Source organism: Protomyctophum bolini (genome assembly GCF_963924005.1).
Source record: "Protomyctophum bolini genome assembly, chromosome: 24".
Lineage (NCBI taxonomy): Eukaryota > Metazoa > Chordata > Actinopteri > Myctophiformes > Myctophidae > Protomyctophum > Protomyctophum bolini.
The window spans coordinates 13,488,306-13,510,819 of NC_137885.1; the positions used below are offsets into that span (position 1 = coordinate 13,488,306).

Consider the following 22,514-nt stretch of genomic DNA (forward strand, 5'->3'; position numbering starts at 1 on the left):
TGGTGCATAGTCGTGTGCCCAGCCTCCCTACTCTGTCCCTGGGCCTGAGACAGGAAGGAGCAGCCCCGGGACATTCCTTGATGCTAGACCCCCCTCCCCCCCACTGACACACACACACACACACCTCCCCACTGTCCAGGAAGAGAGTTAATGGGATTCTGCTGGGTTCCCACCACAGACCAGCGATTCTCTTCTCTTCTCTCTTCTGCTTATTCGTGCCTCCTCTCTGCCTCGTCCTCCGTTCTTTCACCCGTGGCACGGTTCAATCACTAGATATGCACGTTCTCTCAGTTTAGATATAATACAGAGGCATGAGAAAAACAGTACAATAAGACAATAATAAAGAAATGTAAGCTGTTTTACATTGCAACAGTCATGCATGGGGGAAACATTCTTAAAGAACCATAAAACAAATCTGCTTTCATAAATTCGTATAGATACATTAGCTTTTGGAATCAATTAGTAGTGAATCTCTCTCTCTCTCTCTTTCTTTCTTTCTAAACCATTTTCCCAGTTCTCTTCCTTTCTCTTTCTGTCTCCTGCTGTGTGAGTGTATTACAGCCCTTTTCCCAGCCACTGGTTTGGCTTACTCACTTGCACGCACACACGCATGCACACACAGTACACACACACACACACACACACACACACACACACACACACACACACACACACGCAGTGGGGCCATTTTCATGAGAGGAAGCACAAGCGTGTGCAAGTCTCTCTTCTGTCTCGTGGGACGAACCCCCCGCCCCCCACACCTTCCTACCCTCACATCCACCCCCTGGGGGGGAGTGTTGTCTTTTGGTTTCAGGGAGCCAGGATAAGGGCTGGGTGGGTGGGTGATCTAACAGGGGGAACAGCTCAATACCCCCCCCCCCCCCTGGGCCCATCCCAGTTCCTCTACACTCCATGAAACAGGCCCCCCTAAAACCTCCACTAATCCCAGGGCCAGGCTTGAATGGCTGCTGTTTACATGGAAGGGATTAGGCAGGAGATTAGCGCTATCATAGCACTGGATTAGCCCGGATCAGCAGTAAATGACACTGGATTGTCCGACAATGTGTCCCTGTAACTTTAGCCCCCCTGGGTGTGTTGAGAGCAATACGCAGAGTGTGCGCGTGTGTGTCTTTATTTTAGCAGGCGACGGGATCGTGGGACAGATAAGGCCTTCGGGGACATAGAAGCAGGGTTAGATCTGTAACAGAAACAGAAGCGGGGACATTAATTCATCTTAACCACTCAAACCCCTGTATTCCATTTTGTGGGGAACGCTTTTGCATGAAAACAGCAGATTGACAAGCTCGCCATTTTTCAGTTTTTTGTTTTTTCTCCTCTATAAATATAGCTCTTTGTATTTATGTGTATTAACATTATATGCTGTTGATTCATTTAATTCACCATAAGATCACAATGGACTCCAAAGGACTTTTTTTGTGCTATCCGTGTAGCCTAAGTGTTTACATTCCTGACTAATCAATCAATCAATCAATTTGATCCCACTGTTGAGCGAGCCCTTCTAACCACACCTGGACTGGAGGGACCTTGACAAGTTTGAGTACCACTCAAATGGCAACATAAGTTTTTCCAGGAAACTAAGGATTTAGACGACTTCTAAGATTTTGAATTTCTTCATGGGTTAAGTAACGTTCCCCCTCCCTCCCTCTCTCTCTCTCCCTCTCCCTCCCTCCCTCTCTCTCTCTCTCCCTCTCTCTCTCTCTCCCTCTCCCTCTCCCTCTCTCTCTCTCTGTATGTGTCGTCGTTCCCTTCCCCAGGGAGGAGAGAGAGCGCTGGATCCGTGCCAAGTACGAGCAGCGTCTGTTCCTGGCCTCGCTGCCGGGCACCGACCTGTCGCTGGGCCAGCAGCTGCTGCGCGCCGCGGCCGAGGAGGACCTGCGCGCCGTGGTGCTCCTGGCGGCGCACGGCTCGCGGCAGCAGGTCAACGAGACCTGCGGCGAGGGCGACGGGCGCACCGCGCTGCACCTGGCCAGCCGCAAGGGCAACGTGGTCATCACGCAGCTCCTCATCTGGGTAGGCCTTTCACTTCTAGTGATGTTTGAGTGGTGCCCTATATAGACAGCTATGTGTGTGTGTGGCTGGGTCGCTGGGTCTGTCTGTCTCTGTGTCCCTGGGTCTGTCTGTCTCTGTGTCCCTGTGTCCCCTGGCTGTGTCCGAGCACGAAAATAGCGTTATAGCGTTTGTTCACCACCAAGTGTCACTGTTGCACACAGACACACACAGGCCAGGGAGGAGGGCTTGTACAGTACAGTACAGTACAGTACAGTACAGTACAGTACAGTACAGTACAGTACAGTACAGTACAGTACAGTACAGTACAGTACAGTACAGTACAGTACAGTACCACTCACTTCAGACGGGTCTGAACTAGTTGCCTAGTTTACTAGTCGACTAGTTGTCTAACTACCTATTATGTAAAATAAATAAACATTTTATTATTTGTACATTTAAAAACCGTGTACATTGGTGACTATAACGATAATCTAGCTGATCTTGAGGCCTACAGAAACGGGGGGGAAAAAACCGGATGTTAAACTGTCCTTCCTTCCTGTCCTCGTACATAACAGTACGGCGTGGACCTGATGGCGAGAGACGCCCACGGCAACAGCGCCATGGCGTACGCCCGCCAGGCGTGCAGCCAGGAGTGCATCGACACGCTGGCGCAGTACGGCTGTCCCGACGAGCGCTACCCGCTGATGGCCACGCCCAACCTGTCGCGGCGCAACACCAACCGCAACAACAGCTGCAGCAGCTCCGGCAGCGCGGCGGCGGCTCTCATATGACCCCCCCCCCCCCCCCCGCCGGGCAACACCGTCGTCGCCGCCCTAGCGAAAGACCTCCAGTACTGCAGCTTGCACCCCTATACCTTGTGGTTGGGGGGGGGGGGGGGGGGGGGGGCTGAGTAACGTTTGTTGTGACATGCACTCGATGAAACGATGGGAGAGAAAAAAGCAAACAGACTTGGGTATGACACTTTGGAACTTTTAATTTAAAATAAAAGTCCCCCCCCCTTCTTTGGGACAAACTGGGAGGAACTCTCTTTTTTGGTTTTTGTTCTTTTTTCGTTTTTGGGAACCACTACTACGTAACGCACTCGATGCCCAATGGGAACCCCGGGCGGGAACGGACAGACTTTCGTCGACGGGGGGGAGAAAGGACGAGTTTCCACAACATACTCTGAGAACAACAACAACAACAACAACACTGCATGTTGCTAGCACTCAAAAACATCGGCAAAACGTCAAAATAAAAGCTGCAAGTTTAAACAACAAACGGCGACTGTTTTAGCCATCCTAGTTAATAAAAAAGAGGTACCCCATGGTCACGATACCCCCCCCCCCCACCCCACCCCACGACCCCTGAACAACCGCCATTTGCCACTAGTTGCTCATAAATACACTGACTTTGCTTATAAGACAACCGTTTCTCAACATGACGTCCGTGGGACCCCGCACAGGGTCCGAAATGGATCCCGTTTGGTTCTGTTAACTCTTAGAGTTACATTGACAGTGAGGATTTTTACAGTATCGATTGGTGGTGGTCCCAGAGATATGAAGAAACCGTATCAAATGGGGGGGTCTAATGCATATCAAATTGGGGGTCCTTGAAATTAATAAAAAGGAACCACGTGAACGAAGCTATACTGGAACCTTCCCCAATCTACACATTGAAATCCTCAGTGTTCTTTTTAACTCGAATGGAACCATTACAGAGCCCTTAAAGGGTTACATTTGGACCCGCCTGGACGTGGAGGACTAGTGCTTTTTATGAGATAAGCTCCTCCTCTTCATATCACGGGAACAGAGTGTCTTCTGGGAGAGCTCCTTCACACCGCTGTCCCTCCTTCCTCCCCAAATGCATGATGGGAAGTCACCTCACCACCTGTTGAACCAATCACTGGACAGTCTCAGAATTTGTGGTCTGCATCAAGAAAGCCAAATTCCAAAACCCCCACATTTCTGCCGCCTCGCCACCATTCCGTCCTCCAGCGTTGGTTGTGTTACAGTGAAATTGGTGACCGTCTTTGTGGACTTCAGGCCACGGTATTGCAAGACCTCAACGTGCGTTGTTTCATGAGACAAAAAAGGGACTCCTGCACATATGTGTAGCCCACGATGACGGTCACATATTTCAGCAGGTCACCGATGTGACCGTAACACCGGCACACTATAGAGGTTGAGGAGGAGGCAGAAACGTGTGAAATCGGAAACCGGCATCAGGAGTTTGCAATCTGCATCAAGGTCTTAAAAAACAAAACACTTGTACCTCATCTCACTAACTGACCTCCGCACCCTCTGTACAACCCCAAAGAATCATGGGAAACCCCCGACCCGTGTGTCATCATCATCATCGCTTGTGACAGCCAATCAACAAAGCCACCTCCGTCGTCACGCGGCGGGCAGACGTTACCTCACCGACCCATGTGACCCTCTGAAGAAGAAGCCCCAAAGCATGATGGGGGAAACCCTGGTGTTCGTATAATCAACCTTACCTTGCAGGGAGGTGGGAGTCGCGGTGCAGCGTCTGGGGGTCTGCAATCAAGCGCACTGTACATCACCCCACTGTACATCACCCCGTATACACTCAGAGTTATGGGGGGGGGGGGGGGGGGGGGGGGGGCTGGGGGGCGTCTTTGAGAATCACTGCCCCTCCCCCCTCCAGAAAAGTCATGAACCTCTCCTATAAGCGTAACGTCTCTGCGGTCTCTGTGCGAGCAGAGGAAAAAACTGTGGAATCACAAGACTGGATGGCAAGCATTAACAACTGAACAATATATATATGTATATATATACTGTATATACACACATACAGACATTTATTTGGCGTCCTGCGATATTCTGCACTAATCTGGAAATCTAGCCTGACTCCAATCTCTCCCTATCTTATCGCTAACGAGCCACAACACGCTTTAGCACAAGGAGCAAAAAAATAAATATAAAACATGACGATGAAATGACTCAATGCGGGAGCGGGGGGGAACACGCAAGCTGCTTTTCTTTCAGGAAGCCATGTGAACTAAAAAACAAAACGCAATCTTCATCGCCAATCCCACACTCATCACGAGAGGACTGAAGCTGGTTTGTACTTAACCGTAGTCGGCGGAACATAGCCAGTCTGATTAGCTATAGTTAGATGAGTGGTTTTCAACCCTTTATCATATCAATGTCCATTATTTATTTGCCATTTGAGCCCACGGAACCACCATTTGATGAGATTTTAGCCTCTCGGAACCCAAAAATGTATATCCTTTCCAGCTATCGCTGGATTCGGTTTTGTCCACAATTCCATGCTGTATTGACGTGGTACCATGGAGACAACAGGCAAAACCGTAAAAAATTATCATGGTCCATTTGGTTAGCAACTCATCATTTAGCTGGGGACCACCTGGAACCCCCTGAAGGACCACTGGTGGACCCCGGACCGCGGGTTGACGACCACTGATTTCGATAGATTGGCTATTTCCAGGTGCGACGCTTCCATGCGGAGGGAAAGTGTCCTCCTCCCCCAGTGCATTTATTTATGACAGGGACTTCCTCCCTCGCGTTTCTTTATATTTTTTGTCAAATAAAACTACATGAACTGCCCCCCCCCCCATTTTTTTGAAAATGTGAATCTTGGTGTAAAAAAAAAGAAGAAAAAAAAACATTTTTAAAGCGGATTAAAAAACAAAAATAAGTTCCAAGATATCAGGATTATTTCTTAGCAGTGAAAACAGTGTGATAGATCGCATGTCCTAGACACCTTTATTTGTCCTCTCTCTATTTGTTTTTTTTTTTCCTTTATTTTCTAAAAGCAGCATCTGTCCTCCAATTGTGTATAGTGTTATTGTGCATTGCTGGACCAATGGAATAATGGTTTAAAAAAAAGGAGAGTGGATTTTTTCTTCTTTTCTTTCGGTGTACAAAATCACTTAGTAAAACTTGTATAGAAGCTATTTACCAGGCTCAGGGACTGGAGACTGTCTGTTCTATATGTATTATTATTATTACACTAAGCCCCGTTAATTTAACACTATTCTCTGAAAGGTTTGGCGTTCATTCACTTGTAAGTCACTCAAGTTCAAAATGTCAGCAGACTGCCGGCGACTACTAACCTAAAGAGCCTCCGTTCTTCGCAGAGAAGCTGCAAACCAGAACTTATTTGAATGAGCGTTACTTCAATATTTTATGCATGCATGTTTAATGCCGTATGACTCCCAACATGTGCAGTGGTTGGAGGAGGTGGGTCTCCCTGCTCTCCCATTGAGAAATCTAGACCCTTTTGTTGGGTGGACACATGAGCTTGTGCCCAAGATTCCATCTTCGAAGAGCAGCCATTAGGTCAGTAGAAATGTTTGGTGTCCCACTCGGGTAACCCGGGTATAAATCCCTGGGGTAGGAGGACCCAAAACGCACGGATTGCAGCTTGAAATAGAACAGAGTACGTTTCGTGAATGACTTGGAAGTGAATTGAACCATCATCCCCGTCAAACGATGCAATAGCTACATTGTGCACTTGAATGGAAGTTTATTTTTATTTAATTTTTTTGGCTTTCATAAAATATCCACAACAACCCAAATAATTCAGCAGCTAAACACTGTAAAATAAAATGAAAGGCCCGAGTATGACCCTGGAATGACCCATACTGGTCCACTCCTACACTCTACATTAACACTCTGAATTTGACTGTGTACATAATAAAGTTAAAAGAACAAAAGGGAAATTAATATGGTCATTTTACCAGGAGCTATTTTGTATTAATCACTGGGACTTTTCTTATGTCATCGTTGAGCCAATCCACATGTCATCTGTTAAAAGGTGGGAGGGAAGCATCCAGAATGCTAATACGCATTGGAAGGAATTCCTGTCTCTACAGTAGCGACTGTACCAATTGATACGCAGCGTTAATTGGAACTACCCGATTGATTATTGGCCTTGACCAAGTCTGAGTTTGAACACCAGCGGTTTTCTAGTAGCCTATAGCAGGTGTGCACTGATCAAGGAGCAAGTTCTTAATTTATTTTCCCACACGGTGTGTGTGTGTGTGTGTGAGTGTGCTCAATGTAGTAATTGTTACCACTCTGGAATATGGCTAAAAACATCAGTATGTCCCGCATGTCACCACAATACTGTAGTATCGTAGCGTTCAATCAGCCTGTAGTGTAGGATATCCAGAAGTCTGCTGCTATAAGTCTGCATTTCACAGGGATTGGGTCAGTCGACAGATGTATAAGGATGTCAAATACTCATGGAAGTCATTTCAAAAGCACTTCAGTGTCGTGTCTATTTTCAAACCACAGGTCAGGTCCAATAATCAGACATAATCGTCACTGTCGTACAGAAACCTTAGTTCAAAACCTTCCGTTTCAGGAAACCTATGTTCCAATTGAGCCATTGTAGATATTATTCACCAACAAGCTCTTGTCAATGCTCTTTTCATTGGTAAATATTTATATTATAATTATTGTTTTATATATAAAAATTTTTTTTTTCATTATTATTTTTAAATTATTAAAATGATTAATTATTAAAATAAAACAATTGCATTTTTTTGGCCTACATTTGTGTGACTTGTATTATGAAGTAATACAAAGTACAATAAAGATCTAAAGTTTAAATATACAAGGTTTCTGTCGGACACGGCCGCAATGTCTTTGGCGTTTCATGATCCATACATACCGTCATCATCACAGTCTTCTGGACTTCCCTCCTAATGTCTCCGTTTCATAGCCAATCGGACGGTCTTCCTCTAAATCTCGATCAGTGAATCAAATTGTGAGGGGCTGCTCTGCGCCTGGAACAATCCTCCACCTTTTTGTGTAAATGAGTGGTTCTCAAAGTGTGGTCCGCCAAACCTCTCTGGGTCGTTCCAAATGGTCATAGTAGGTCTGTAACTCTAAGTGTGCGAGAAAAAGAAAAACACATACTCGGAGTCATGGGGGTCCAAAGTTTGAGAACCACTGGTGTAAATAATGATAACAGTTCCCATTCTCTCTTATCTATCCTCTATCTCACTTTATCTCTGTCTTATGGAAGGTCTAGATGGTGACGTCATGTACATTTAGAGGACAAAGGAAGTTTGTGTGTTTGTTGTTACTCAAGAGATGTGATATTAACCCTGTTATCCGGGGGATGTGAGGGGTTGGTTTTATGAGTGGAAGCACATATTTGTTTTTTGTTTTAAATCCATGTGTGGTTGTCTTTCATATACAGTAACGTTGGGTCGCAGTGTGAAATGAAAATGAGCTGAATGTTAATGAAGTGTTGGATTGATATCATAATAACCATGGTTGTGATTTAACACCACATCAAGTTGAATCTGTGGCGTGGTGAATCTACCAGACTCTTGGCAGGTATAAAACATTCATTTCGACATCTTATTAAATTAACCACTTAAGCTCTAATTGGCATTTAAAAAAGTAGCCCGTCTACAAGTGCACAATGTGTTGCGAGCTTGTAGACTACTATAACACCATGGCCAAACTTGGGGATCGCAGATTGAAATTGGTTAATACAGTCAACAGATAATCTGCTTTGTAAAGTAGCACAGAGAGCAAAGTCAAGCGATTAGTCACACATGTTACTGCAGTGAAATTTGACCCATTGATGCTGAGTGACAAGCAGGGAGGCATTGACTGACCTGCATCGGGCCCTGTTCGGTAAACAGCCTCCTTAACCTTGTCGTCTTCTTGCGTGTGTGTGTGTGTGTGTGTGTGTGTGTGCGTGCGCCTTTTGACTCTATATATGCCGAGCATCAAATGCTCATCACTTAATTGCCCTTAATATTACCTCCCTGAGTGTGTCTGCACTGTGTGTCTGCACTGTGTGTGTGTGTGTGTGTGTGTGTGTGTGTGTGTGTTTGTGGTCTGCGTGCGTGCGTGCATGTTTGTTTGAGTGCGTCCATGTTTGAGCGCCCCGCCCCCTCAACCCCCCACCTGTAGAAATGTAAAGGACAATGTTTTGATGAGCGACCGATGTGCACGATCGATGAAGAGGGCCTTTTATTTTCTCCGGCTTTTAATTCCTTCTGTTGGTAACCCCAAAGACAAAGTGCGGTGACCCCCCCACCCCTCCCCGTTGCTTTTAAAAACCATCTGTACCCCCCCCCCCCCCCCCCCTGAAATCCCCTGACGTAAATCGGGTCACCTTAAAGGTGACGTAGCTGTAAAATATTTAAAAGAGTATCCTATCCCCCTTTCAATCTCTTATGGGTTGTTGTGTGGTTTTTCTTTTCTTTTTTTTTGGATGGCTTTCGTTTTTTTATTCCGACTCGTCTTGGGAGACTTTGAACCCGGGATAGAACAAGACATTATTATATATATATTTTTTTTATTTATGATTACGTTCGCTTCAGTTTGTCCGTCTTAAATTTCACTCAAAGTTTTTATTTTTGAATTTGACGCGAGGCGTGCCTCTATTTCTCTTTTCTGTCTGTGGTTGTTGTTCTAAAACGTTACTAAAAAAATCTGTCCACTGGAAATCCACTGACGAAGGTGGTTGACACGGAATGTCAGAATACGCTAGAATACGCCTTTAACAGCAGTACAGTTTGTGCTACGGGTAGCAGTCAGCTAGCAGGTTAAAATAGGACTTAGGGCAGTACATTAGGTTTGCGGGGTCAGCATTCGGCCTGCTATTTTACTAGTGGACTGAATGCAGTGACCATGATTATAATAACAGCAATTACAAAATACCATAGTTGGGTTGAGCTCTGTCTGTTCTCTTATTCACTTAAACCCTCTCTCTACACCAAATTGCTTTGCTAAAATAGCTGATCTACAAGCTAACGCATCACACCGCAACGCGTTGTGAGCTTGTAGCAGGGGCGCTTTCTTGGCAACAAAACTGTAGCCTGTGGAATGCTGAAAAAGAATATACTATTTCAAACCTCCATTAAATAATGCGTTACATTCATACAAATCATTGTATGCCTGACTGTACAGCTGCCTGTACACCTGACTGTACAGCTGCCTGTACAGCTGCCTGACTGTACAGAAAGCTGAGAGAAAGGGCTTCGCCACACCACGTCAAGGATCCTCTTTTAAATACGGATATTCTTTGTGCCGCTGTAGTCGCTATAAATGCCAACCGCACCGTTTTGGCCATCGCATGTACATAAGACTTGTGAAAGGAACACAAAAAAATAAGATTATTAAACGATAATTTTGGCTTTTTTCTACTTTTTTTTTGTTTTGGGTTTTGACGTGACTTGCATTACCTCATGGTTCTCCCCATAAATGGAGCTTATAATTATGACCCTGCCACACTATTTATAACGCATCCGGGGGACGCACCCTCGCCTGGGAGAAAAAGCCTTCTCTCCCCCTTTGTTCACTTAACCCAGTCCATCCATGTTTATTGTTGTTGTTATTATGGATTATCATCAAGACACACTATTGTTCTTATTGTCATTGTTATTCTAATTATTGTTATTCTATTCTTTTTTTTGCTGTACAGTTACCGTTGTTGGAAAAATGATACCTAATACAGATACTTACACTGTACCGTGTCTCTTTTCAATAAAGAAAAACAAACAAACAAGCAATGGTTCAAAATATTTTAACCTGCTGTGACATGCACACACACACACACACACACACACACACACACACACACACACACACACACACACATACATTGGAAATTGTTATGCATTTGTGTCAATAAAGATGTCTTGAAATCAAAACCGCAGCTTAAAGGTCAGGGGTTAGCAAACAAACAAAATGCCTCAAAAGTGACTCCAATGCATCAAATGGCAACTGATGAAAAATAAACAATCTTAAAAATAAAATGCCTCAATGTTAAACAATGAAATAAAGAACATGAAGATGTGCAATTGGCAAATTAATAAAGCTCCTCCCTTGTAGAGTTAAGCTTTTCTCACTGAAATGTGTGTTAGTCTTTGGCCTTCCATACAAGTAGGCTCTTCTACAAGTAGGCTCACAGAATAGGCTCTACAAGTAGGCTCACCGAATAAGGTCTTAAGGTATAGTCACTCATGCATGTGTGCTTCTAATTCCCATTAGGTTAAGAACTTTGTTGTCCACAATATCTTCCAGGTTTCTGGCAGAGATAATATGACCATGCCTTGTAAACCAAAGGGCAGTGGTTCAAGACCAGTCAAAGACATTTTCTGGCAAATAAGATGAATTTTCCCGACGTTGAGCATGTGATGAAACAGTCATTTGAAAGGAAAAACTTCTGGAAATGCACTAGTGTGCACGTCTAAATCCCATAAGGTGAAGAACTTTGTAAGAAATGTGTTGTCCCCCCCAAAATCTTTCATGTCTCTGTACCTGAACCGAAGGGAAGTGTTTCAAGAACACAGGAGGAGGATATCCTCCGCAACACTCCGCAATTTGCTAATGTTTCTCAAATTGCGGAGTGTTATTGCGGAGGATATCCTCCGCAACACTCCGCAATTTGCTAATGTTTCTTATTTTTGTCAAATCATCAAAAATGATGAAAAACGGCGCGCTATAGTATGCCGTACGATATACGCTATAGCCCATGGTCCAAAATGATGAGAAACGAGGATAACTTTTTTTTTCAAAATTTCAAAAAACATGGGCTATAACCCTATAATCAAATATTTTTTTAAAAATTGCGAAATTGCGGAAAATTGCGGAAAAAAGGTTTTATTATAAAAAATCTAAATTCTAAATTCCGCAATTTCCGCAATTTTTCAAAAAAATGAAAAAACATGGGCTATACATTGACACGAAAACGCGTATTCAGGGCGGAGTCACCACCCCCCGGGTAAACTGTGATTTGCTCTCGTTCACTGCAATGCAATTTGCGGCATTTCCAAAACAATATTGCGCAGAGTAGCGATTATCAAACTTATTTGCAATGACATACGTTGAAAGATCTGTTGCCCGTGGACAAGGCACGCTACCTCCGCAAGTTAGATATTATCGGCATAGATGTTTGTCCGTATGTTATTAAGGATTGGAAAAAGTTGCATTGGCAGCCATAGAAAATTCTGCCAGGGTAAATGTCCCGGATGTGACGTTTTGGGGCGTTCCTGTCTTGTTTCGTGTCAATGTATAACCCATCCTTTTTTTTCTAACACTCCGCAATTTGCTAATGTTTCCCATCCTTTCCGGTAAATACAACACATTGAGCAGGGCACTGCAGGGAGTTGAACCCCGTTCCGGTAAACCAGAAGTCCGACACCAGTGCCTTAGTTTTTGTGTTGTTCATTTACAGGTCCAGGTGTGCATACGCATGTGCGCCTGTGCGTGTGTAGGTGCACGCTTCAATATAACCCATCGTTTTTTTCATTTTTTCAATATTGTCAAATCATCAAAAATGATGAAAAACGGCGCGCTATAGTATGCCGTACGATATAGGCTATAGCCCATGGTCCAAAATGATGAGAAACGAGGATAACTTTTTTTTCAAAATTTCAAAAAACATGGGCTATAACCCATCGTTTTTTTCATTTTTTCATTTTTGTCAAATCATCAAAAATGATGAAAAATGGCGCAAAATTCAAAATTCCGCAATTTCCGCAATTTTTCAAAAAAATGAAAAAACATGGGCTATAACCCATCCTTTTTTTTCTAACACTCCGCAATTTGCTAATGTTTCCCATCCTTTCCGGTAAATACAACACATTGTATTTACCTTTATTTATTTATAGATCCCAGGGGTCTATACTTGATCTGCGCCCTTTTACACCAAAATCACTTCGTTGAAAATGGCAAATCTACAAGCTCACTCACAATGCATCACAGCGCGTGACATGATGTGAGGAACATGAAGAACCCCATTCCAGTAAACCAGAATATGCATATAAAGTTTTCAAGTAGTTTCTCAAACAGTGCTGTGACCACAGCACTTCTTTGATAAGCTGAAAAAAACTACTTTAAAGTGAGAACAAATGCACTATAGCCTGTTTATCAAAACCTAGTGTTTTGTGATTAGTATATACATTTTTACACATTATTGTTAAAGAACATTTGCCTTTCTCACTTTAGACTGTTAAACGTCTTTAAAGTTTTCAACTCAAACAGTGCTGTTATGACCACAGCTCATCTTAGAGTAGCTTATTTCATTTAAAAATAAATACCACTTTATACACTCATGGCATGCAGCATGTCAATCAAATCAATTATAGGCTGAGCTCCATACTTGTGAACTGCATTCTGTTTTGAGCTAGTGACTCAAGGATACCTTTTTTAAATTGAATCCAACAAATTCCATTTTATGTATTTATTGCAACAAACACCAAACAATTAAATACAAAAACAAACAACAATTTGGGGTAAGAACAGCACTATGGAAATTGTATATGTGACCATGGCAGAGTTAGCCTGACACTCAGCCTGAATTTTCATTTCGTTTCACTTCATTATTCAGTCTGAACACCCTCCCATCTACAGCCGTTTCTGGGATGGGCGTTGCAAAAGAGGCAGTCTTCGGCGATTGGTTCACCCTTAACCAATCACAATAGTAGCAAAGCGGATGACGTCGTTGTCAAGCGACCTTATTCTTGTTGATATTGTAGCTGGCTAACCATTGAAATAAACACTTTAAAACATGTCGGATGATTTACAGAAAACCTGTCGTTTCTGTAAAGAAAATATATTTTTTAATGGGAGATTTTGTAATGTACGCTCTATTTTTGGGCCGCCTGCGACAGCGTCAGAAAATAATACTTTGTGCGAACGGTTTCGAGAGATTGGAGTCAATCTTGCACAAAGTCCCGGTGTGTATTCTGAAAGACTATGTAACAAATGTTATAGGAAATGTAAAGGGGTGGAGGACGCAGTAATTATTTTAAAGCAATGGCAAGTAGACCACCATCACACCCGTAGAGTGTCAGGCTATCACACACCCGAAAAAGCAACAGAACGTGAAGACAGAGAGGGACCCACAGCAGTGCGAGAGAAGAGACAACGGGATACGCCAGTCAAAACGCCAAGAAAAAAAATGTTTCGGCCAAATCCCACATCGCCAACATCAAAACCCCCAATTCCTTCTAGACGACGTAATACTGTGGTAAGTTACTTTGTTTCACGTGTGTGTGTGTGTGTTTTTTATTTATTTTTATTTAACCTTTATTTAACCAGTAAAAATCACATTGAGACTGCGTCTCTTTTACAAGTGGGAACTGGCCAAGAGGCAGAAATAAAAATTACACTTCAATACAACATCATCAAAGTTACATTTTGAACCAGCAACTACAACATCCGTAATACACCTTAAAATACCTATACATAAATACAACAAGTCACCTGTCCTACTTTTTTTCTTTTTAGTAGCAGGGCAAAATACACCATACAGTATACACAAACTCCACAAAATTAGCCGATATAATAGATATATAGGCATGAAAATAAGCTAGAACATATCCCGACATGTGCAAGTGTTGGATTGTACATCAAAGATGATCCTTTTGAAAGTTCTCAAAGGAACTTTCAAAGCCAGTTTTATTCTGGACTGTAGGTCATTCCACGACCAAGGGCCAAAGAAGGCCAGACATTTTTTGCCCCCCTCAGATTTAAATGCTGGCACTACACACCGCAGCCAAGCATTTGACCTGAGGTTTAGGCCGTTTTGGACCAGGTCGAATTTAGATATAATATAAGACGGCAAGTCACCCAGAATGGCTTTATAAATGAAAATGTGCCAATGTTGAAGCCTGCGAGCTGCCAATGAAAACCAACCGACTGCAGCATACAGCGTGCAGTGATGTGTTCTGAAAGGTGCATTTGTTATGAATCTTAGTGCCGCATGGTACAAGGGATCCAATTTGGTCAAGGATGAGGAGCAGGCAAACCTATACATGGTATCACCATAATCCAATTGGGACAGAAAGAGACCAATGACAAGTTTTTTACGAGCTGAACAAGAAAAACAAGCCTTCAATCTATAGAAGAAACCCAAAGTGAATTTAAGCTTTTTGCACAAAGAATCAATATGAAATTTGAGTGTGTGAGTGTTGCCTCTTGATTAAGTGAAAATATATAGTGCAATTATACCTTTACTCTATTCATTGCTGCTGTGTCTCTCCATGTATCATTTTATATGAAATACATATGAAAAGTACACCTGCAAAGTTCACAGGCAAAACAAAAAAGTCAATAAACTGGCCCATCTCCAATGATCAGCATACTATCATCTGGCCTCACAATAACCTTTAATTCTGTCTGAAACCATTTACCATAGTAGGACAGAATAGTCTGAGTAATTAAATTATTAGTAGCAATGTAAATTTAAAGTTAGGGCAAGTGTTTTTCTTTGGGTAAAATAATGGTTAAATAGATTTATATTGTGATGGTAATCATTGCTATAGATAGAGTGGTTGTTCAGTAACAGGAGTTTCCATGTCTCTCCAGCTCTTTATTAAAAGAAAATACATTTTCAGGTCATGATACATATTTTATCCAATCAGGATAGAGAACTCAGACAGGACACAGATGAATCAAGTGAAATATGAAGTGATGACAACAAAATGAGCAGACAAAATTGGAAGTGGAACACTAAAAATTAAGCTGATAAATGGGTACTCTCTCCTGATTGGCTGACATTTTGTCACCTACCTGAAAATGTATTTTCCGCTTACTGTATTAAAGTGCTGGAGAAATAGGGGGACGCCTGTTACTAAACAAACACTATATCAATGATTATTATCAGAAAGTAGTGCATTAACCGTTTAACCAAACTCTTAGTTTTGACCAAAATATATCAGTTACTCTACCTTTTAAATTGTTCATATTTATTTTATGTTTAAAAAATCAACTATATTTTCACAATTTTGCTCTCCTTATAGGTATCTATCCAGTACCCTAGTAAAAAAGACCCTGTGAGGATTGCATGTCAACCAGAAGAGGCTGGAATTATAGAAAGTCTGGCAAGGGTCCAGTGGAAGAAAGCAGCCAAGCGGATAGTGCAACATAATGCTCTGATGGATGACCTAAAACCACTCATTTTGCAAGTTATCGATGAAGAGTGTCAGCGTCTCTGCCATGAAAAGGAGAACTTTATGTTATGGAAGTCTTCCCCAGAGGATCTTAGGAACTTCTCCCTTGATGCCCTGAGTAAGGACCTTGAGTGCATGGCGCCATTTATGTTTGCTTTTTTCTCCACCATCACCAGCCAAAAGCTGCACCATACCTGTGCTGCTGCTGCAATTGCTCTAAGAGGGAGGGAGAGTCGTCTGTCGGCCTTTTCCTACTATGTTAATAGTGTACTGCAATATGGTGGTGCCAAGAAGGCAGTGTTTGAGCGTTTGTGCAAAATGGGGATAACCACATCACACTCCAGAGCTGTCCTAAAGCAAAACGACATGGCAAAACTCTGTGGAGAAGCTGTGTACCAGCTTAAGGTAGAGGCAGAAATGAATGCCACACTTAAAGGGAGCACAGGAGAGCGAACTGAACCAGCGAGCACAGAAGTGGCAACTTGTCTAGCTGGCACAGGAGTGCAAACTATTCCAGCTAGCACAGTAGTGCCAACTAGTACACCTAGCAGTAGCACAGGAGTGCCGAGTCTGCCGACTAGTTCAGAAGGTCTTGCCAGTTTCTCATACTGTGAGTTGTTAGAATCGGACATGTCTGATCTGGGCTTTCAACTTTTGAATATCTCATCTTGCATTAATGAAAGTGCACCTGTTACACCAGCCCTTGCATGTTCTTCTAATCCCCAGCCTATTCTATCAACGCTTCCAAGTTCTCTACCTCAGGCTGCTCCTCCACCCGCTTATTCTGTGATAATTGACAACCTTGATTTCTTTGTGCCTGTACACCACCAAACCAGCAGCAATCCTAACAAGTCAATCCACTGGACCCACCATACTGCTGTGGAGGACAGAGTCCCATCTCACCACCTCAGTGACAAAACCCCTATTTCAAGTCTGAAGGACTTTGACATTTCCAGCTGTCTGCCTGATGTCGAAACTCAGACCCACATGCGTAGGGAGTTTGTTTTTATAGGCAGCAGGATTCTAACCAAGCATCTGTCAGCATTCAAACCCCTGTCTTCAGTTGTGGTTCAGCACATGCCACATCAATATTCTCCAAACATGTCAGAGGCATCCACATCAGTAAGTTCAAATATACCTATTGTACACATGGAATGTTTACAAAGCTGAGTGGAAAAAACATAATACAGAATGTTAATTAATTTGCTCTTCTACAAGGCATCCTTGTACAGCAGCAGATTGATCCCTATTTGTCCCTGTTTTCTCTCTCTCTGTCTCTCTCTCATACCAGCATCCACTAGGCCTTCTCATGAAGAATGAGAATATTAATTCGGACCTGATTGACATTCTGCAGCACATACAGAAAGAGTAAGTCCACCAAATGCACCCTTGCGCCAAGTTCTTTTGACCCGTCATAATGACATTCTGCAAAAATAGCCGATCCACAAGCTGTCAATGTGTAAATGACTACGTTCCTTTTTTAAATAAAAAGGTGTAGAGAAAGGATGGGGTCCCAGTCCAATATATAGGGTTAAAGTGGTTAATAAACTAACCATTGTCAATAGGATATGACATTTGTTGACCTTTTTAACTGGTTTAAAATTCATAGTAATGTTACCATGAAGCTAATAAAGGGTGTGAGTATGTTCCTAAATCTGTAAACAACTTTCAAATAGCATAACTACAGTAATACTTTATGCACCAGCCCCTGAATCGAAAAACAAAATGAAAATTCAGAGTCAGGCTAGTAATACTTACCTCTTTGCTGAACATTATACACTTTCAACTTGCCGGTTGGGAAGAAGCGTATTCCAGAAACACAACTATTTCCCTTTTAAACTTGTGTGACATATTTTCCCTTAGAGGAATCAAAGAGATTTCTAGGTGGTTCCATTTAAAAATTATTAGATTGAACTCTCTGATAGCTGCAGGCACCCTATAAACACACATGATCTGAATACAATTTCAATTGAGTGCATGCCTTTTGTCCGACGGGGCATAGGTCCGATCCATTGGTCCCATCGACTACCTACCCCAAACCCTCACCCTAACCATAACCGCGAGCACGGGGCAGCACACCTAAACCTAACCCCAACCCTCTCCCGACCTCCAGCACAGACCATCACCCTAACCCTAACCTCCCTCGGGGCAGCACACCTAAACCTAACCCCAACCCTCGGACCAATGCGCGTCGGATCATTGCTCCGTCGGACCATAGTATGTTTCCCATTTCAATTGCCCTACCTTAAACCCATTAACCTTGTAATGACTGACAAATTTTGCCGCTCCTTCTCCCCTTCGAACATTTTCTTGCCGCTCCTTCTCCCCTTTGAACATTTTCTTGGTATAGGTATGTCCCAAAGTGCCCTGATGGAGTTTCAAAGATTTTAGTTGGAGGTGACAGGCTGACGGAAGGAAACAGTCGTAATGTCCAGTGGTCCTTTGCAGATGGAGAGAATAGGGAGGATAGACTTGAAGGCCTTAATTTTATGTTCCTTGACTGGCATGCAGTCAGAAATCTGTATGAAGTGAGTGGTAGACATCAAGGTCCCTCCACATCAAAAATGATAACTCTAAAGATACACTGATAAATGTTCACATTCTGTAAACATGTTGAACCAATGCGAGTGATATGTTGAATATGATGCAGACACCCTTTGTGAATTTATATATTTCTAATTATCGTTATAGTTGTTGTTCTTGGTGTGGACAGCATGTGTTTGTCCTGTTGAAGACCTTTGAAGGTCGAAACATGTAGGCAGTTTGTTCGCCCTGTTGAAGATCTTTCGAGGTCCTAACATGTTGGCAGTCGCCTGGTTTTCAATAAAGGTTCTTTCCTCTATTTTACCTTTCATTACCTGGATCACCTCTTTTTCTCTCATACAAAGTTGTGTGTTTGTGTCCAACACGATGGGTGCATGCAGGGTGTGCATGCTTTTATCTTGCATCATTATTGCTCTTTTTATTCTTGCATGCAACATTATGTTTGGATGGTTTGTTATCAAACTTGTATTAACTGCACACTAACATTAGTTATTTCTGCATTGGTGTTTTTCTTCACTTTGTCTTCAGGTCTACCATGGCATATTCTTCAAGGAAGGATCTGCAAAGGACCATGGGACCCTCTGCTCCAACATGACCAAGGTGAAGTGTAGCAATGCCAAAAAAGGACCGCATGCAGCTTTCAACCCTTACAAGCAATTTGTAAAGAAGGACACTGCAGCTCTTTTCCTGGCTGCTACATTGGAGCACTTTGGATTGAAGGACGCAGATGGTAAATAAAGTAATGTTCTTCACAGAATAAAAAGCATTAGCTTCTTATTATAATCATGTAAATCAGTGATTCTCAACCTGAGGGTCCCCAAATTCTGGAGGGGGGAGGGGTTCCCCACATGACAGTAAAGTGTCAACTTAAGTTAAAGTAATCAACAAACTGCACTATAAAAACGGGTTAAACATTGGCCAAAATATCATAATATAAGAAAGAGTCAAATAATTGGAAAATGGCTGATCTACAAGCTCACAACACCTCGCAACGTGAGGCGTTTTTTTTTGGCGGAATGGAGTCAAACTAAATGTAATGCCTCAACTTACAATTCCAAGTGCTTGTCAGGGTGTGGCGTCCCCAGTTAAAATAAGATTATTTTGGGGGTTGTGGCCTAAAAGGTTTGAGAACCACTGATCTAAATTAACGTTTTGATATATTCTCATGTCTCTATGTTTTGCTAGTTGCATAACGTTTTCATGATGGATGATATAGTAGTTTCAATATGTTTTCACAGATGTGCCAGATGGTTTTATCCCTGAAGAGGTACGACAAGGCACGGCAGAAGAGAAGAGAAGATGGCTGCATAGCACTGTGGCAGAAGTCATTGACTCTTTTGTTCTTTCACAAGTTGGTGATGTTGGTGATGTTTCTGCTAGCGTAAGAGAGGCCAGTAAACTTTCACAGAGGACCAGTCTGCCATGTCGTGCTTCAGGTTGTCAGAAGGTTTACACATATGCTGCGTCCAGAGCAAAACATGAGCATAATTGCCATGATATGGTATTGAAGGATGCACCTGCAACAGCTGAAAGTGCCATTGACCATGTAAAACAGCATTCAGAGGCCAGGCTAGGTTTTGGTTTATTTCTAGCTAATATGCAAGATGCTGTCAAAGAAGGAGATGGAGTTAGGCTAATGCGACTATACAGTGTGGCTTTGCTGTATTACAAGGCATATGGCCATAGCCATTATGCATACAGTACTCTATTGCTGTTAGTGCAACTCAAAGCCACACTGTCGCCAAGTATGGCACACTCTGTTATTTGGAATAGATTCTACAATGGAAAGGGTGGAACGGGAAAGAACATTCCCCTAGACCTACATTTAGAACATCTGAACAACTTCCTGAAATCCTTCCTGAAGGGTGTCGGTCCAAACTTGACAGAGAAGACGGCAGAGAGGATTAGCATGTCCCTTGATGCAATGCAAATGCAATGCAAATGAAAGACATATACTGTGTATCCCTATTCCCTGACATAATTTTATAGCTAAACGGACAGAATTCTATTTTATTTGAATGATGAAACCCAGCTGCCATTAATAGTTGGAAATGGAAATTGCGGAAATTGTAATTGCGGAAATGGTGGAAATGGAAATTGCGGAAATGCGGAAATGGAAATTGCGGAAATGGTAATTGCGGAAATGGAAATTGCGGAAATTCCGGAAATGCGGAAATGGAAATTGCGGAAATGGAAATTGCGGAAATTGCAGAAATGGTAATTGCGGAAATGGTGGAAATGGAAATTACGGAAATGGAAATTGAGGAAATTGCGGAAATGGTAATTGCGGAAATTGCTCTTCACTTATAGCTATCTATTTTCAGGTAGATTGTTTTATTTTACTCAGTCAGCCATATCACTACTCTTTTTTTTTTCATGAAAAAGGTCATAGCTGGGTAATCTATTTTCAGGCAAATTGTGTTTATTGTATTTTATTTTACTCAGCCATAACAATTTATTTTCTGTTAACCAACTTGCTGGCTGGCTACTCATAGACAGACAGACAGCTACTCATAGACAATTGGGCAGGCAGACAGCTACTCATAGACAGACAGACAGCTACTCATGGACAATTGGACCGGCAGGAATTACGAAATGACAAAAACGATGGGTTATAGCCCATGTTTTTTGAAAAATTGGGAAAAAAAAGTTATCCTCGTTTCTCATCATTTTGGACCATGGGCTATAGCCCATATCGTACGGCATACTATAGCACGCCGTTTTTCATCATTTTTGAGGATTTGAAAAAAATGACAAAATGAAAAAAACGATGGGTTATAGCCCATGTTTTTTGAAATTTTGGAAAAAAAAGTTATCCTCGTTTCTCATCATTTTGGACCATGGGCTATAGCCCCTATCGTAAAATTGCGTAAAAAACGATGGGTTATAGCACATGGTTTTTTGAATTTTTAAAAAGATTGCGGAAATTGCGGAATTTTGAATTTTGAATTTTTTAAAAAAAATGCGAAATTGCGGAAATTGCGGAAAAAACGATGGGTTGAAATTTTGGGGGAAAAAAGTTAGCCTCGTTTCTCTACATTTTGGACCATGGGCTATAGCCCATATCGTACGGCATACTATAGCACGCCGTTTTTCATCATTTTGGAGGATTTGAAAAAAATGAAAAAATATAAAAACGATGGGTTATAGCCCATGTTTTTTGAAATTTTGAAAAAAAAAGTTATCCTCGTTTCTCATCATTTATTATATAGGCTATCATTTCTTTATGTGCTGATCGACCAATATGTTGGGGACACATGCCTACATATTTTATCTGAGATTTGGGAACAATTTATTAATTCAGCATGAAGACTAAAGCCTTCTGAATAAATCTATACGCAAGTGTATGCCTCCGCAAATGTCTACGCCACCTAAAGAGGATTTGACGGAGTTTCCGACCAACCTACGTGAGCGTCAAGTTCACGGCCATTTCCTTGAATTCCAAATTAAAATGTGGGAAATCCACGTAAATTCCGCTAGCACGTCACGTCATGTTATCATCGTAAACGCCGTTGTGAATTTGGACCATGGTGTTGCAAAGCAAAAGAAAGCGCTGGTAGTGTACTATCCAAGCTTCTGCCTGGATATAGGGTTCGAAGCCCTACAGCGCTGTAACCTGCTAACCTTAGTCCTGTTGTATGTTCACATTAAATATGAAATTCACTATTTCACCAGTGTGAAGTCAACTTGGAGAAATGGAGAGCAAAGGGTTAAATCTGGACTGACAATCATTGCCACTGACACTCTGCTGATTGTCACTCACTCACTCACTCCCCAATTGCCTCACTAATCAGCATCAGTGCATTCACTGCACCTGAGAGTAGGGCGTTGGCCAAACACAGGAAACACACAAACCTCCATGAGAAACAGCAGTGTGCATCCATCCAAACAGGAGCAACACACACAAACAGCAGAGCAGAACGGTGCAGCCATATAAATGCTGGAGAGACAGCCGGTGAGAGAACTGTATATCTGTGACAGATCATGCCAGTTGCATGCCAGTTCATGGACACTTGTTATTGTTTGTTGTTGTTTATGA

The 22,514-nt window shown here is 42.4% G+C and overlaps 1 protein-coding gene across 2 annotated transcripts in view; it reads left to right on the plus strand.

Annotated features, from left to right (window-relative positions):
- Positions 1–10,504, plus strand: part of agap1 (ArfGAP with GTPase domain, ankyrin repeat and PH domain 1) — a 267,320-nt gene extending 256,816 nt beyond the window's left edge. For both annotated transcript variants that reach the window (XM_080758777.1, XM_080758776.1), the window contains exons 17-18: positions 1,776–2,031; positions 2,586–10,504. In XM_080758777.1, the coding sequence (XP_080614903.1) occupies positions 1,776–2,031; positions 2,586–2,801 (472 nt within the window). In that variant the 3' untranslated portion in view covers positions 2,802–10,504. The remainder of the gene's footprint in view (positions 1–1,775; positions 2,032–2,585) is intronic.
- Positions 10,505–22,514: the final 12,010 nt, after the last annotated feature.